This window comes from Rhinolophus sinicus, linkage group LG07, assembly GCF_036562045.2.
Source record: "Rhinolophus sinicus isolate RSC01 linkage group LG07, ASM3656204v1, whole genome shotgun sequence".
Taxonomy (NCBI): Eukaryota; Metazoa; Chordata; class Mammalia; order Chiroptera; family Rhinolophidae; genus Rhinolophus; species Rhinolophus sinicus.
The window spans coordinates 71,562,244-71,578,084 of record NC_133757.1 but is presented as its reverse complement, the minus strand read 5'-3'; the positions used below and the strand labels follow the sequence as shown (position 1 = coordinate 71,578,084).

At 44.9% G+C, this 15,841-nt stretch overlaps 1 protein-coding gene across 1 annotated transcript in view; it reads right to left on the bottom strand.

Annotated features, from left to right (window-relative positions):
• CATSPERD (cation channel sperm associated auxiliary subunit delta) overlaps positions 1 to 15,718 on the bottom strand; it is a 43,074-nt gene extending 27,356 nt beyond the window's left edge. Inside the window, exons 1-7 of the mRNA XM_019710749.2 lie at positions 15,205 to 15,718; positions 13,376 to 13,430; positions 12,500 to 12,576; positions 7,676 to 7,748; positions 6,855 to 6,969; positions 2,718 to 2,785; positions 106 to 219 (exon numbers count right to left, since the gene is read on the bottom strand). Of these exons, the coding sequence (XP_019566308.2) occupies positions 106 to 219; positions 2,718 to 2,785; positions 6,855 to 6,969; positions 7,676 to 7,748; positions 12,500 to 12,576; positions 13,376 to 13,430; positions 15,205 to 15,278 (576 nt within the window). The 5' untranslated portion in view covers positions 15,279 to 15,718. The remainder of the gene's footprint in view (positions 1 to 105; positions 220 to 2,717; positions 2,786 to 6,854; positions 6,970 to 7,675; positions 7,749 to 12,499; positions 12,577 to 13,375; positions 13,431 to 15,204) is intronic.
• Positions 15,719 to 15,841: the final 123 nt, after the last annotated feature.

Below are 15,841 nucleotides of genomic sequence, written 5' to 3'. Positions count from 1 at the left end.
ACTCTTAAAGGAAGAAAATCACTGGATTACCCACTGAGAGCTAATGATTCCAACCACACATGTGATATATATTCTTTGTTCACTTTCTTACCAAAACAGACATACCTGTCTCTCATGGGCATACTTCTGAAACCTGTATCCTTGGGTATTTGAGAAATAGATGTTGGTCTGAGATGTCAGATCTCCAAGCAAATAAGCAAAAACGGAATTACTTATATCCTGGAAGAACACACACATAGAACATTTATCTCTCTTTAAAAAGAGAGAGAGAGGCTGGGAGGATTGAGGAGATGTCGTTGAAAGTCACAAACATGGAACTCATAGATAAGTAGGTTCTGGAGCGCTAATGCCCAACAGCGTGATTATAGATAACAATACTGCATTACAAGGTGCGATCAAACAATACGGTGAATGTTTAAATTTTTAAAAAAATTATTATAGTAAAAGACACGTCGCCATTAATCCCCTTCAAAATACTCCCCCTCGCTTCGAACACACTTATCTCATTGTTCTTGTCACTTTCTGAAGCAGTTCTGGAAGCCCTCTTTCTTGAGTGTCTTTAGTTGCGCTGTCATGGCTGCCTCAATGTTCTGAATTGATTCAAAATGTTTACCTTTCATGGTCATTTTGACTTTGGTGAAGTGCCAGAAATCACACAGTGCCAGATCTGGTGAATAAGGTGGATGAAAACACATTGTAATGTGTTTGTTTTTTTAATTTTTTATTGGGGAATATTGGGGAACAGTGTGTTTCTCCAGGGCCCATCAGCTCCAATCAATCTAGTTGTGGAGGGTGCGGCTCAGCTCCAAGTCCAAGTCCTGTCGCCATTCTCAATCTTTAGTTGCAGGGGGCACAGCCCACCATCCCATGTGGGAATTGAACCGGCAACCTTGTTGTCGAGAGCTCGTGCTCTAACCGACTGAATCATCCGGCCGCCCCACCGGAATCTCAGTGGCAGCTCATTGTCTTCATTCTAGCTGTAGAGGGCGCAGCTCACTGGTCCATGTGGGAATCGAATCAGCAACCCTGTTGTTCAGAGCTTGCACTCTAACCAACTGAGCCACCTGGCCGCTCCATAATGTTTTTATTTGACAGAAATTGCTGTACCAGAAGTGATGTGTGACACAGAGCTTTTCTGTTGTGATCACAAAATACGGTAAATGCTGCTGCCAAGTGCCATCCAATGGAAAGGCAGGGATCTCTAATACAGGAAGCAGCACATCAAACCTTAGTAACAGTATGTGACAAGTTTCAACTGGTTTGGTTCAGTCCGTCAGATGTGAGCTATGGTTGTGAGAAGGTGTGTTTTAAACTGTGTCGTAAGTCATCCTCCACCATGACAACGCTCCATGTCACACATCGCTTCTGGTATGGCAATTTCTGTCAAATAAAAACATTACGGTGTGTTCTCATACACCTTATTCACTGGATCTGGCACCGTGTGACTTCTGGCTCTTCCACAAAGTCAAAATGATATAGGACATCGAGGCAGCCACGACAGCACAAGTAAAGACACTCATGAAAGAGGACTTCCGGAACTGCTTCAGAAAGTGGCAAGAATGATGGGATGAGTGTGTTCGAAGCGAGAGGGAGTATTTTGAGGGGGATTAATGGCAATGTGTCTTTTACTGTAATAAATTTTTTCATTTAAACATTCACTGTATTGTTTGATCACACCTCGTATAAACTTCAAAGTTGCTAAGAGACTATTAAATGTTCTCACTCCAAAAAATAAATGGTAATTAGGTAACATGATAGAGGTCTTAGTTAATGCTATGAATTTTGTCATATTGCAGTATAGAAATGTATCAAATCAACACACTGTACCCCTTAAACTTACACAATGTTATATGTCAATTATATCTCAATTAAAAAAGGGGGACAGATGCCAAGGGTTAAACTCCTGGGCATTTATCTCAGAGAAACAAAAACTTACGTCCTCACAAAAACATAAATGTTCATAGCAGTTTTTTTTTTTTTTTCAACAACGAAAAAGTAGAGGCAACCAAATTCTGGTACATTCACACCACGGAATATTACTTGGCAATGAAAAGGAACAGACTAGAGACACACAACAAATTGGATGAGTCTCCAGAGAATTTAGCTGAGAAAAGCTAATCCCTAAAGATTCCGTATTGTACGATGCCGTTTATATAACATTCTTGAAGTGATAAAATTATAGGGATGAAGACATATTAGACCAGGGGCTTGGGGCACTGGGGGCGGGGAGGTACAGAGCTCTGGGTAGTGGAACAGTCCAGTATTTCAATGGCACTAGTGGTTCTGTGACTTTACAATGTGACAAAACTACACGGACGTTGTATCCATGTCAATTTGCTGGGTTTAGTATGATAGTACTGTAGTTATATAAGAGGTAACCATTGGGGGAAGCTGAGTGAAGGTACGTGGAATTCTGTGATTTTTCCAACTTCCTATAGAGTCTATAATTATTTCAAAATAACAAATTCAAAAAAGGAAGATAGATAGATAGATAGATAGATAGATAGATAGATAGATAGATAGATGGATTCATAGTGATCGTACAGCAGCCCTGGAGCCCCTCCCACATCAGGTCCTCTTCTGAACCCTGGGGGAATGACATTACACAAGTCCCTCGTGGTCCCAGCCCTCAAGGCTTAGCCTGTCCTTACTTCCATTCATAATTATCTCTGCTCAGAACAGAGTGACAAAAATGACAGACTCCACACAGTACTCACCAAGCAAAAGGGATGTTCACTGTAGCAACAGTTGTCACCAGAAATATGTGACACAGGGTGTTTTATACCTGAAAGGAAAAGGTCATTTGAAAAGTATGTGAGTTCCCTCAAGTTCAGAGAAAAGGTCAGAGGAGGGTTTGTCAACCTACTATTGACATTTGAGGCCAGATTGTTCTTTGTTGTGGGGGGTCGTTCTGGGCACTGTAGGATGTTATGTAGCACCCCCGTCTCTACTGACTCAATGCCAGTAGCACCCTCCTCCAGTCTTGACAACCAAAAAATATCTCCGGGGCCGGCCCGGTGACTCAGGCGGTTAGAGCTCTGTGCTCCTAACTCCGAAGGCTGCCGGTTCGATTCCCACATGGGCCAGTGGGCTCTCAACCATAAGGTTTGCCAGTTCAATTCCTCGAGTCCCGCAAGGGATGGTGGGCAGCGCCCCCTGCAACTAAGATTGAACACGGCACCTTGAGCTGAGCTGCTGCTGAGCTCCCAGATGGCTCAGTTGGTTGGAGCGCGTCCTCTCAACCACAAGGTTGCCGGTTTGACTCTCGCAAGGGATAGTGGGCTGCGCCCCCTGCAACTAGCAATGGCAACTGGACCTGGAGCTGAGCTGTGCCCTCCACAACTCAGACTGAAAGGACAACAACTTGAAGCTGAACGGCACCCTCCACAACTAAGATTGAAAGGACAACAACTTGACTTGGAAAAAAGTCCTGGAAGTACACACTGTTCCCCCAATAAAGTCCTGTTCCCCTTCCCCAATAAAATCTTTAAAAAAAAAATATCTCCGGACTTTGCCCAGTGTGCTCTGGGGGGCAGAAATGTCCCCAGTTGAGGGCCACTGGTTTTGTTGACACCCTTTCAGGACTGTGCCAAAATGGCAGGAAGGGCTCCCTTCTCTTAGCAAGGCAGTCTTTGTTTCTATGTTAAATGCAGAAAGTTTGGCTCAAAAGAAAATATACGTGTGGCCAAGAAGCATATGAAAAAATGCTGGACATCTCTAATTATTAAGGAAATGCAAAGCAAAACCACACTGAGATACCACCTCACACTCATTAGTGTGGCTACTATGAGAAAAACGGGAAGCAACGAGTGTTGGTGAGAGTGTGAAGAAATGGGATCCCTTGTGCTCTGTTGGTGGGAATGGATAGTGGTGCAGGTGGGGCAAACGCTGGAGGCTCCTCAAAGAAATGAAAATAGAATGGCCACATGGTGAGCACAGAGGACATGTGCAGCTTTAACACAGACACTAACGCATCAACACTGTTAAAGATTGTGCGGACCTCGCTCAGTCTTCAATCCAAATGGAGACGACAGCCAAGAACTCAAGAGACGGCTGAAGCTTGGAAGGGCCGCCATGCAAGAGTTGGGAAAGGTCGCCAAGAGCAAAGATGTGTCATTAGAGGCCAAGGTTAAGACCATCCACACCCTCGTATTCCCAGTTACTAGGTACTGATGTGAAAGTTGGACAGTGAAAAAGGCTAATAGGAAAAACATCGATTCGTTTGAAATATAGTGTTGGAGGAGAGCCCTACGCATACCCTGGACCACCAGAAAGATGAACAAGTGGGTCCTAGAGCAAATTAAGCCTGAAATGTCACTGGAGGCAAAAATGACAAAGCTGTAGCTGTCCTACTTTGGGCACAGCATAACAAGACAGGGTTCTTTGGAAAACACAATAATGCTGGGGAAAATGGAAGGCAGCAGGAAAAGAGGGAGACCATGTATGAGATGGATTGACTCCATAAAAGAAGCCACAGGTATGAATCTATAGGAGCTGAGCAGGGCTGTTGAGGACAGGACACTGTGGACGTGACTCATTCATAGGGTCGCCAGGAGTCTGGATGCCAGCAATTCCACCTCTGGGTATAAAATAAATAAATACATAAATAAATATGTAAATAAATAAATAAAAGCAAGGACTCAAGGAGATATTTGTACACACATGTGCAAACAAGTGTTACTCACAATAGATAAAACAGGGAAGCAACCCGAGTGTCCATCAGTAGATGAAACTTAAAGTGGTCCATCCAGACAATGGAGTATTACTCGGCTTTCAAAAGGAAGGAAATTCTGATGCCGGCTACAACACGGATGACCCCTGAGGACATTACGCTGAGTGAAATAAGCCAGACACACAAGGACAAATAGTGCGTGATTCCACTTAAAGGAGGTCCCTAGAGAAGTCAAATCCATAGAGACAAGAAGTAGATGATGGGCGCCAGGGTCAAGGGGGGACATGGGGAGTTAGATCCTTGGATGCTATTAAAGAAATTGGTGGAAAGAAGTGGCAGGATGGAGACTAGATTGACTTGTATTACAAGGAGCCCTGACGGTTCAAGAAGTTAAATATGGAGTTTCACATGACCCATCAATTCCACCCCTAGGTATCTGATACCCAAGAGAAATGAAAACATACGTCCACACAAAAACTCGGACACAAATGTTCACAGCAGCATGATTCACACTGGCCAACAGGAGGAAACACCACAAACATCCATCAGCTGATGAGTGGATAGACAAAAGTAGTCCATCCACTGGACTATTACTCGGCCATGAAAAGGAGGGAGGCGCTGACACTCGCTACAACGTGGATGGACCTTGAACACACGGTGCTCATGAGAGAAGCCGGACACACAGGCCACAGTGTGTGATTCCACTTATGTGAAATGTCCAGAACAGGCACATCCACAGAGACAAAGAGTTGATTCATGGTTGTCAGGGGCTGGGGGAGTGGGATGGGGTGGTGAATGCTTAATGGGTACATGGTTTCTTTTTGGGGTGACGACAATGTTCTGGAACTTGACAGGGGTGATGGTTGCACAACATTGTGAATATACTAAATGACATTGACTTGTACACTTTAAAATGGTTAAACTGGGGAGTTTTATGTGAATTTTATGCCCCCTTTTCCCTAAAAGGTAAAAAGAGCCATGAACTGTGAGAGAGACAGTAACTGAACTGGAAGGTCAGGAGTGCGGTTCTAGAGGATGAGCAGTGAAGGCAGAGCCAGGGTGAGTGAATTTTGAAGGGAGAGGAAGGCAGAAGGCATTTAGGCAGTTTAGCTGTGGGTGGGAAGTTCTGTAAAGAGTTGGTCAGCTGATGTTTTGAAGGCACATTCCAGGTATCAGTTTACTGACATTCACCCAATCATCTCATTGACAGTCAAACTGGAACACTGTAATGAAAAGTTAGACAGAGGTCCAGCCAAGGCATGAGCCTTCTGCTGTGCTCTTCTGTCCCCCTTGGGGCTGTGACAAATTCACCAGTCAGTGTTTAGCAAGCAGGTGGCAGGCCCCGTGCTGACTGGGGCAGGGTGCCATCTTGGGAGGCCCATGATCTAGCTTGAAAATTAATATAAGTGAAGCAAAAGAATAATGACTTGCCAAATGGTGATCTACCAACCCAGGGGTTCTCCACTGAGTGGACTTGGACCCCCCAGGGGACACTGGGTGACACTGGGTATTTGGACCCCAAGGGTGATATCTGGGGACATTTTTGTTGTCGGGACTTAGTGGGGTGCTCCTGACATGGTGCAAGCCAGTGATGCTGCTCAACATCCCACAGGACCCAGGATGGCCCCACAGAGAGTGATCTGGCCCGAATGTCAGGAGTGCCAAGGCAGGGGCTGACCTTGTATTGACCCCTTCCTCACCACCGTGAGTACCCAAGCTCACTCGCTCTCGCACACACTCTCTCTTTTCTTCCCTTTTTCTGAAAAAGAGAAGGCCATCCCTTTTCTTCTCTGAAGAATAACATCGCCCTGTCTTCATTCTTGACCCTACCTCGCCTCCTACCTCAGCGTTCTCTTCTTTCTCTCTTCATCAAGCTTGTCTTCTCTCCTATTCCTTGTCCCTAATGTGAGGTACGTCACCCAGCCTTGTCACCAAGCAACTAGGAGTCAGTCTTGCCCAGAGCAGGTTTTTCTAGATTGTAAGCACAATCCCCAGTGGAAACACTAGGTTCCCACCCTGTGGGATAGGGGTTCCGGCCAACTTTTATTTGAATTTTAAAGGGTAAAGTAACATCTAGGGGTGGACTTCCAAGTAGTGGTATGGTTTGTACTTCCGAAATTAATCTTTTCCACTGATGTTGGCTGAACTCAAACAAAAAACTAAACAAAACAAAAACATATACCTATAGATGCATTCCAGGAACCAGCTTCATAATCATAAATATAGACTTTTCGATTCACTACTAACAGCAATACTGAGCTGGCAAAATGTGCTGATGTTACTTCTCGTATGCCAACCTACAAATAATGACATATATGACATCAATAAGTACATCTTTTCAGACATTGATTCAGGAAGCAATACTTCTAGACACACATCCAAGATATGTTTGTGCAAGAAGGAGGTGTTTGCTTCTCAGATATTGGGGACTATATGTACCCTAGGGTCAGCTGAAACCAAAACTGGGAGGTTGAAATTGGTGTTGGGTGCCTTCAGACACCGAAATTCACTCCATCTCCTTCTCTCTCATGAAAATCTCTGAGGATAAAGCCTGAAGATAAATGATGGGCATAACTGTTGCTTCTAAGAGTAACATTGGTATCTTAATAGATGGCAACACCTCTTTAGTATACATGTTAATGGTAGAATTTCTCTAGATAGTTACCAAGAAGGTAAAGGTTTCTCTGTTTTTGTTTAGTACACTTTAGGGAGGCCCTGAAATTAATGCATATAATCCATTCATAACACACAACTAATTGTAGGGAGCACTGGCAACAATTCTGCTTCCTTTTTTGGGGAAATAAAAGCCCATTTTGGTAGTAAGGGCAGAATAGAATCAACCTTCCTTTTGGCTTAGAAATTGCTCTCCGTCTTCAAGAGGCACATTTTGTAAAATAAACCCCCAAACTAACAAAAACAGACTAGTGTGATATTTCCAAACTCTGTCTTCTCTGAGTATCACATATTTCAAGTATCCTTCAGATTGTTCCATAAAATAACTACCTGCATTGAAGTGGGGATGGAAAATGGAAGGAGACTACTCTCAAAGTTATTTCTCGTGAAAAAAAGTTGTTTTCTGAAATAAACAATAAAAGAGTTAATTTAGGACAATTTCACAAGAAAAAAGACAATGTACTCTAAAAATGTTCCATTCAAATGAAATTCTTTTTTAAACAAGGAACCATTTAGTTTCTATCTCTATCATCTATCTAGATAGCTAGCTAGCTATCTTTTTGCATGAGTAAATCTCTATAGCCTGGGTATTTGGCTTCTTGAAATAACATTATTTTAAAAGTGTGACCATGTCAAATATAATATTGTATAAAATGCCCATTAAGTGACAGCCTATCTTGCACAGGATGCACTTCAGTTGTGTCAGTTATGTGGCTCTAATCTCACTAAAGTAAAGGATTTCAGACCAAGAATGTGTGTATAAGAAAGAAACAATGTTTTTCCTCGTGCAGGAAACGCTTAAGAAGTGAAAGGCCATCCATGAACATGGTATTTCCAGGCCTTTTCACACCCGCTCCAGAAGAGTTTTATGGTTTTAGACAGAGGAATTTCTGAGTTAATTCCCATGTATTTTAAGGTTTGTATTGCCACCGTGAATGGTATTTTTCATAATTGCCTTTTCTAAGTGGTCATGGCTGGTTTATAAGAGAGCCGTTGATTTTTTTAAAAGATTTTTATTAAAATGTAGCCAACATACAATATTATGTTAATTTCAGATGTGAATTGTTGAGGTTTTTAACATCTATCTTATGTTTGGCCATCTTGCTGCACTCAGTTGTTATTTCTGGTAGTTGATACACTTGGATTTGGCTAATGTTGTCTCTTTCCAATTGTGTATATATTTTTTAAAGTTTATTTATTTATTTATTATTTTTTTAAGGAAGGCGCAGCTCACAGTGCCCCACATGAGGATTGAACAGGTAACATGAGGATCGAACAGGCAACAGGCCAATTTGTGTTATTGGCTGTGACCTCCAATACAAAGTTGAGGGAGAGTGATATAATTCTGTTTGCTATTTTTACCTTCATATTGTGTACCATTCTTAGAACCCTATCTCCCTCCAATAATGCCTCCCTGGTCTCTTGATGAACTATGGCCTCAGCCCTTCACTTGTGTCCTTCTACTGTCTCACCTTTCTGCTTTTTGTTCTCCACCCAACAGTGACCTTTCAGGAGAGAAGTCATATTGTGTTACTCCCCTGCTTACTCTCTGGTGGCTTCCCACCAGACTTAAACAGGAATCCAAATTCATCACTACAGCTTACAAAACCCCACCTGATGTGACACTGTTGACATCCCCTTCACTCTCCCCACTTAGTCATTGCACTTGAACTGTTCCTCCAACAATGAAGCAAGGTCCTGCCTCAGGGCCTTTGCACGTGCTATCCCTGCTGCCTGGAATGCTCCTCCCCTTGACTGCAAGAGGAAAGGACACTCAAGGCAGAGGGACCAGCTGGGACACAGGTCTCAGGAAGGGCCTGCACTAGCAATATAAACAAGTTAGGTTAGCTTCCTAGAAACGGGATCATGTCCTAGTATATATATTGAACATTTTGACAGATTCTGACAAACTGTCTTTCCACAGGAGGGGAATCCTCTTACTCTCATGCTCGTTGGCCTCCGTCCTCACCCACATGATAGGCAAAAAGTGCTATCTCATAATTTTGTTAAGTATTAGAACTTCTCGTTTCTGGACGCCCTTGGAGTCAGACGCTCCCTGACTCCAGTGTGTTCTGGGCATCAGGATACCATTTAAACTTGTTGTGTCCTAAGCTGGGGTCTGGCAAACTTTCTCTGTAAAGGGCCAGATAGGAACTGTTTTAGGGGCTGCATGGCCTCTGTCTCCACGACTCAGCTCTGCCACTGTAGTGTGAAAACAGTCATGAACAGTACGGATGGGTATGGCCATGTGCCTATAAAACTGTATTGGACACTGAAATTTGAATTTCACATCATTTTCATGTATCACCAAATATTAGTCTTCTTTTGTTTTTGTTTTCAATCATATACAAGTGTAAAGACTAGTCTTAGGGCACAGGCCAGTGGGTCAGGTGGTTGGAGAGCTGTGTTCCTAAGCCGAGGTCACCAGTTCGATTCCCACATGTGCCAGTGAGCTGCGCTCTCTACAGCTAAGATTATGAACAACGGCTTGACGTGAACGGCCATGAGAGGCCAGCGACCGACTGCCTCAGCCAGGTGGAGCGCAAGGCTCATAATACCAACATTGGCCACGTCCTACACAACTAGACTGAGAACAATGGCTTGAATCGGAGTTAGGGGGGCGGGGGAGGGGGATAAAAAAACTTGCCAGTGGTACTTTTAAAATCAAATGGTGTGCTGGATCTGGCCCTAGGGGCTGTGGTTTGCAACTTCTGCTCTAAAGTAGCCCTGTCCTATATAAATATTTCTGAGTTGTTCCACATGGTAGCCATTAGCCATACTGAGTGCTTGAAACGTGGTTAGTTTGTGTGGATGTTTTCATTGTATTTAATTTTTATTAATTAAACATTTTTGATTTTTTAAAATTGTGGTAAAATACACACAACATTTATATTTCACAATTTATTTTAATTGTGGTAGAACATATATAACATAAATTTTACCATTTTAACCATTTTTAAAAAAGATTTTATTGGGGAAGGGGAACAGGACTTTATTGGGGAACAGTGTGTACTTCCAGGACTTTTTTCCAAGTCAAGTTGTTGTCCTTTCAATCTTAGTTCTTAGTTGTGGAGGGTGCCTTTCAGCTTCAAGTTGTTGTCCTTTCAAGTCTTAGTTGTGGAGGGTGCAGCTCAGCTCCAGGTCCAGTTGCCATTGCTAGTTGCAGGGCACGCAGCCCACCATCCCTTGCGGGAGTCTAGGAATCGAACTGGCAACCTTGCGGTTGAGAGGACATGCTCCAACCAACTGAACCATCTGGGACCTCAGCGGCAGCTCAGTTCAAGGTGCCGTGTTCAATCTTAGTTGTAGGGGGCGCTGCCCACCATCCCTTGCGGGACTCGAGGAATTGAACTGGCAACCTTGTGGTTGAGAGCCCACTGGCCCATGTGGGAATAGAATCGGCAGCCTTCGGAGTTAGGAGCACAGAGCTCTAACCGCCTGAGCCACCGGGCCAGCCCCCATTTTAACCATTTTTAAGTGCACACCTCAGTGGAATTAAGTGCACTCACATTGTTGTATAGCCATCCAAACCATCATCTCCAGAACTTTCCATCTTCCAAAACTGAAACTCTGTCCCCATTAAACCCATTTCCCTCCCCAGGCCCTGGCACCACCATCTATTTCCTATCTCTATGAATCTGACCGCAGATAAGGGGAATCACACAGTATTTGTCCTCCTGTGTCTGGCTTATCTCACTGAGCATCATGTCCTCCAGGTTCATCCACGTTGTAGCTGGTGTCAGAATGTCCTCCCTTTTTAAGGCTGAGTAATATTCCATGTTATGGATGGACCACATTTGGTTTATCCATTCATCAGCTGATGGAAAATTTAAATTCAAATAGCCACATGTGGCTAGTGGTAAATCCACGGCAGATCAGCGCTAAAGGAATGACAGAATTTGCATCTTATCATTTGAGATGCTTCTGGTATGGAAGGAGCAGCTGAGTCCTCACCCGGCCCAGGACCAGCCTTGCCTCCCTGCTTCCCACCCCCTCCCTGGGGGACCTGTCTATGTGGTTGCCCCTCACTCCAGGCCTGCCTATCAATGGGAACCTCCTCCAGATCCTGCGTCCCTAACTGCTGAGTTCTCTATAGTGATCTCTCTTCTCTCTTCTGTCATCTTGGCTTCTGGAGACAGTAACACAAACTTTGGACCTTCGTGTCTTCGCTTTCTTTCTACCCCACTGCCTCCCAGGGCTGCTTCTCTGTCCCTGTGCTGTGGCTTCTCCGTGACAGCCCTCCTCCTTTTTCCTGCCGCCCTCGGCTTCGAGGTCTCCTGCTTTCTGTCTCTTTCTCTTCTCCGACCTGCTCTGTGAAGTCAATATCCTCCAGAGCCTCTGATCAGTGAACATGTGATGCCTGCAGCTGGAACCACCACACACATGGATTTGACCTTCTGTTCCCATCTCTGGCCTTATGTGTCCTCCACGTCCTGCAGGCAGCACGCTATCCCGGGTCACCACTCCTCTCCATAATCTTTCCACCAGAAAACTGGGAACCGTCTTAAACCACTTGCTCACCTCAGTTCCACATACCCTTCAAGTCAACAATTGGGGCCTTTCCTTCTATTTAGGCTTTTTTATGCTGTGTTGTTTTGTTTTCTTGGCCTGGGCTTTCAGAAATCCTCCTAAACACATTGTGTGGCCCCAAATTCTCCACTGCCTTCAGGATGAGGTGTAAACATCTTGGTATGATGTATATACCTGGTTTGGTACCCTTGCACCCTGACAACCCTAAGTGCATGCTGGGCATGGCGTCTCCATTTCTTTGAGTGCTCTGCTCCAAGCTCATTCATATTGGGTTCCCCTTCCCCCCATGGTGAACTCCTATTTATCCTTCAAAACCCAGTTTGGACATCAATTCCCTAGTGGAAACTTCCTGGGCATTTTCTCCTTGGACCCCCCCCCCCATGAGTGCTTATATCAAACATCTGTGACAAGTGGTACCACAGTATACTTAATTATTTTGGTTACTTGATTATCTCTTCATCTCTCTTCCTCTCACCCCCACCCCAACTGTGGACTCCCCGCAGGCCAGCAACTAGCAACACAGGACAGAGCCATCTTCCTGAATGTTTGTTGAATGAGTCAGTGAGGGCAAATCCAACGTTTTAATAAAAAAGGAAGGTAACAATTCACAAAATGGGCACTTACCCTAGATACAGAGCTATATTTTTCTTGCAAGGATGTTTAATCAATCGTGCTGTCGCAGATGAAAAATACAGGTGGCCCTAGAGGAACAGTCACAAAATCTTAGTATCAATAATAATAAACACCTGATAAAAACAATGTCCTGATGTGCAACACAGAAAATGTACAGGTGAAATCTGAATTAGGCAGGTGGATTGTATCAATGTTCTTTTTGTTTTGATATTATACTCTGGTTATGTCAGATGTCACCACTGGGTAAAGGTTACCTGGGATGTCTCTAAACTATTTTTGTAACTTGTTGTGACTCTATCACGTTAAAATAAAGAGGGGAAAAAATTCCAGGATAATTCATATCATAACTCCTTTCATGTACATTATTGTTTACAGATGTTAGTTATTAGAAAGACAGGCTAGAGGACAAAGAATCGTAAAGTTAACACTATAGAAACCAATTACTTGGAGATTATTTAGAAATGCTAATGCCTCTTCTGAAATGTCAATAGGAAACACATTTAACTGGTGAAATATTTTTTCTTCATGCATTTTAGGCACATGTGGAGTTTCCTGTTGCATTGTCATGTAAACAAAGTAACAATTTGCTTCCTATGTTACTGTGGATTTAAAATCTCTTATCAAATAGAACACTGGTGATCTGAGTTCTAAACCCACTTCTATCTCCTGGCTTTGTCCAGATTACTTGATCTCTCTCAACTACTTTTTTAGTGGAATGGGACGATAAATCCCTTATTTCAAAAGGCAATGGTAAGGATTAGACAGTGTTTTATGTTTGATACAACACTAGCGCCCCCAAAATACTGGGACATGCTCTGATCCAGTGATTAAATGTGAAAAATGAATGTTAAATATGGAGCCACATACCCCTTGATTTTGCTGTCCATCATGAAACATCTTTCCTGTCCTCACTGTGTGACTACTAGAGGTAAGCGACAAGAGATACCATCTGTCAACATCTATTGTGTATTCAGCATGACTCTGATCAGTCTGCTTCTGGGTTAACTTTTAAGTACCTGTTCTTGATGCTGTTCGGGTTACGGGAGCTCCTGAAAAATCTAATGCAACTGGGGGCCCTCTTCTCTCACAATCAGACATATGGATACACAAAAATATAATTCCCAGGGCTCATAAGGGCTCATTTGCAGACCCCAGATTAGGAAGAGTAGGAATTCCTACTCTGTTTTTTCATTTTTTTTTTGGAGGGGGGTGTTGGTGTCTGGGAGAACATTAGTATAGTTTACACCACGTGTTCTGTGCGCCAGAAGCACCTGGAGGGCTTGATAAACTGAAAAGGGCTGGGGCCCCACCTGAGTATCTGGTTCAGGGAATTGCAGGGCTAACAAATTCTCAGGTAATGCTGTTGTTGCTGGTCCAGGACCACACTTTGAGAACCCATGTGGGGAAATGGGAGAATTAGATTTAACCAATCTTTTCAGACTTTGAGACAAGTCCTCCTAGTAAATCTTACCGGAAAACCCTACGCCCCACTGACTAGTAATGTGTCTTTAATTTCACTGGGTCTGTTTTCATATCTATAATATAAGGTCAAGGAATCACTACTACTCCGTGAATCTCGTTGTAAAGATCAAATGAGCCCGCGCAGCAAAAGCATTATTTCATTGGTAAACAGGGTCCTGCTGTATGTATGTGACAGCTCACTCCAGGCAGGAGCTCCCTCAGGACAGGAACTAGGCTTTAGCATCTGTCTAGCCCCCGTGGCACCTTGCCTAGTCTTTGCCATAGTTCCTGAAATCTAAAAATGTTCTAGGTAAGGAGAAAATAAGATAAACATTCTATTCCCTCCAAGGCTAATATTCTAGTGACAGCAACAGAGAAGAAAAAGTGTCAAAAGAAAAAAATAATAGAAGTTAGTTTAGTGACTGATAGAAAAAAGCAGCTATGGGGAGGGGGAAAGAGAACGGTAACAGGTCGAGGGGGCTCTTAAACAAGGAAATATGCTATTGAAGTCAGGATCTGACTGATGAGGAATAAGCCTGGAAGCAAAGCGTGCCAAGCATAGGGAGTAGCGTGAGCTGCCTCCCCGTCCCCAAAGCTGGACCGAGTTTGGCGAGTTAAAAGGACAGCGTGGATGGTGCAGTGATTCAGCGGTGGGCAGGGGCCAACTCTGTGGTTGTCAAACTCCCAGGGGGCACTTGGCAATGCATAGACATTTCTGATTGATAGTCAAGCCTGGGTAAGGAGATGCTGGCATCTAGTGGCGGGAGGCCAGGAATGTTGCTCAACATCCGAAAATTTACAGGACAGGCCTGGGCCAAATCACGCGAGGAAATGCAGGCTGCGCAAGGAACTTGGGTTTTATTCTGGGTGCCGCAGAGAACCAGGGAAGGGGAATGCCGAGATCAGATTCGTTTAACAATAATTTCTCTGGCTGCCGGAGTGGGGGATTGACAGGAGGGCACAGCCTAGGGTAGTGGCAGAGGAGGTAGCCTGAAGGGTTCAGAATTGGGCCAAAGTTTTAAAGCGGCAGTGGGAGTTGATGGACTGATGGGTGGGGTGGGGTGGGGTGGAGGAAAGGGAGGCATCAAATTCGATTCCTAGAAGAGTAAACCGGGAAGTCACAATGAGATTGGGGAGCGAAGCGTTTTTCCTGGATTCCGCCCAGGTCTCTGCTCAGAAAAGCCAGCCCCCTCCGGGACCCCTGGCAGTACCCCAACCCGGGAGGGAGGCCCCACCGGCACAGCGGCTGAGCTCTGGCCAGCGGGCAGAGCCGCAAGGTCGCCGCCGCCAACAGCAAGAACACCAGCATCTCGTTCGCTGCTCCGCCGCCACCACTGCCCCTCAACCGTCGTGGGAAGTCGCTTCACAGTCTGGGCATGCGCAGACTAGAGATGAGCGCTGTAAGGTGTCGGAACCCAAGGCTGTGCACCTGTCTCCGCGGAAGGCCGAATCCACCCACCTCCCAGCGCCTGGGTATGCTTATGCTCTCCCTGGAGTCAGAGCATGCGCTCGTCTTCTCCCAAACCGGTCCCCCAGAGCCTGGGCATGCGCCTGTCACCCGCAAGCCCTAAGCGTTTGTGTATGCACAGGCCTGTCCACGTGTTCCTAAAGCTTCACTTAAAGCAACAGCTCTGTTTCCCGGGACGACGACACGTGCTCACAGCCATCCACGTGACCCGAAGGGGCCTTGGACGCGGTAGCTGGTTGGCTGGAAGACGTGGGCGTGAGGGAGCTCGAACCCCGCCCCCTCTGTTCTTTGTAGGCACCGCCTCCACTATCTTCCAAGCCCCGCCCCACGCAGCTCTCTGTTCCGGGCCAAGTCCTCCTCCGGCATAGGAGCACGCGCCCGACGTCACGTGCACCTCATCCAGA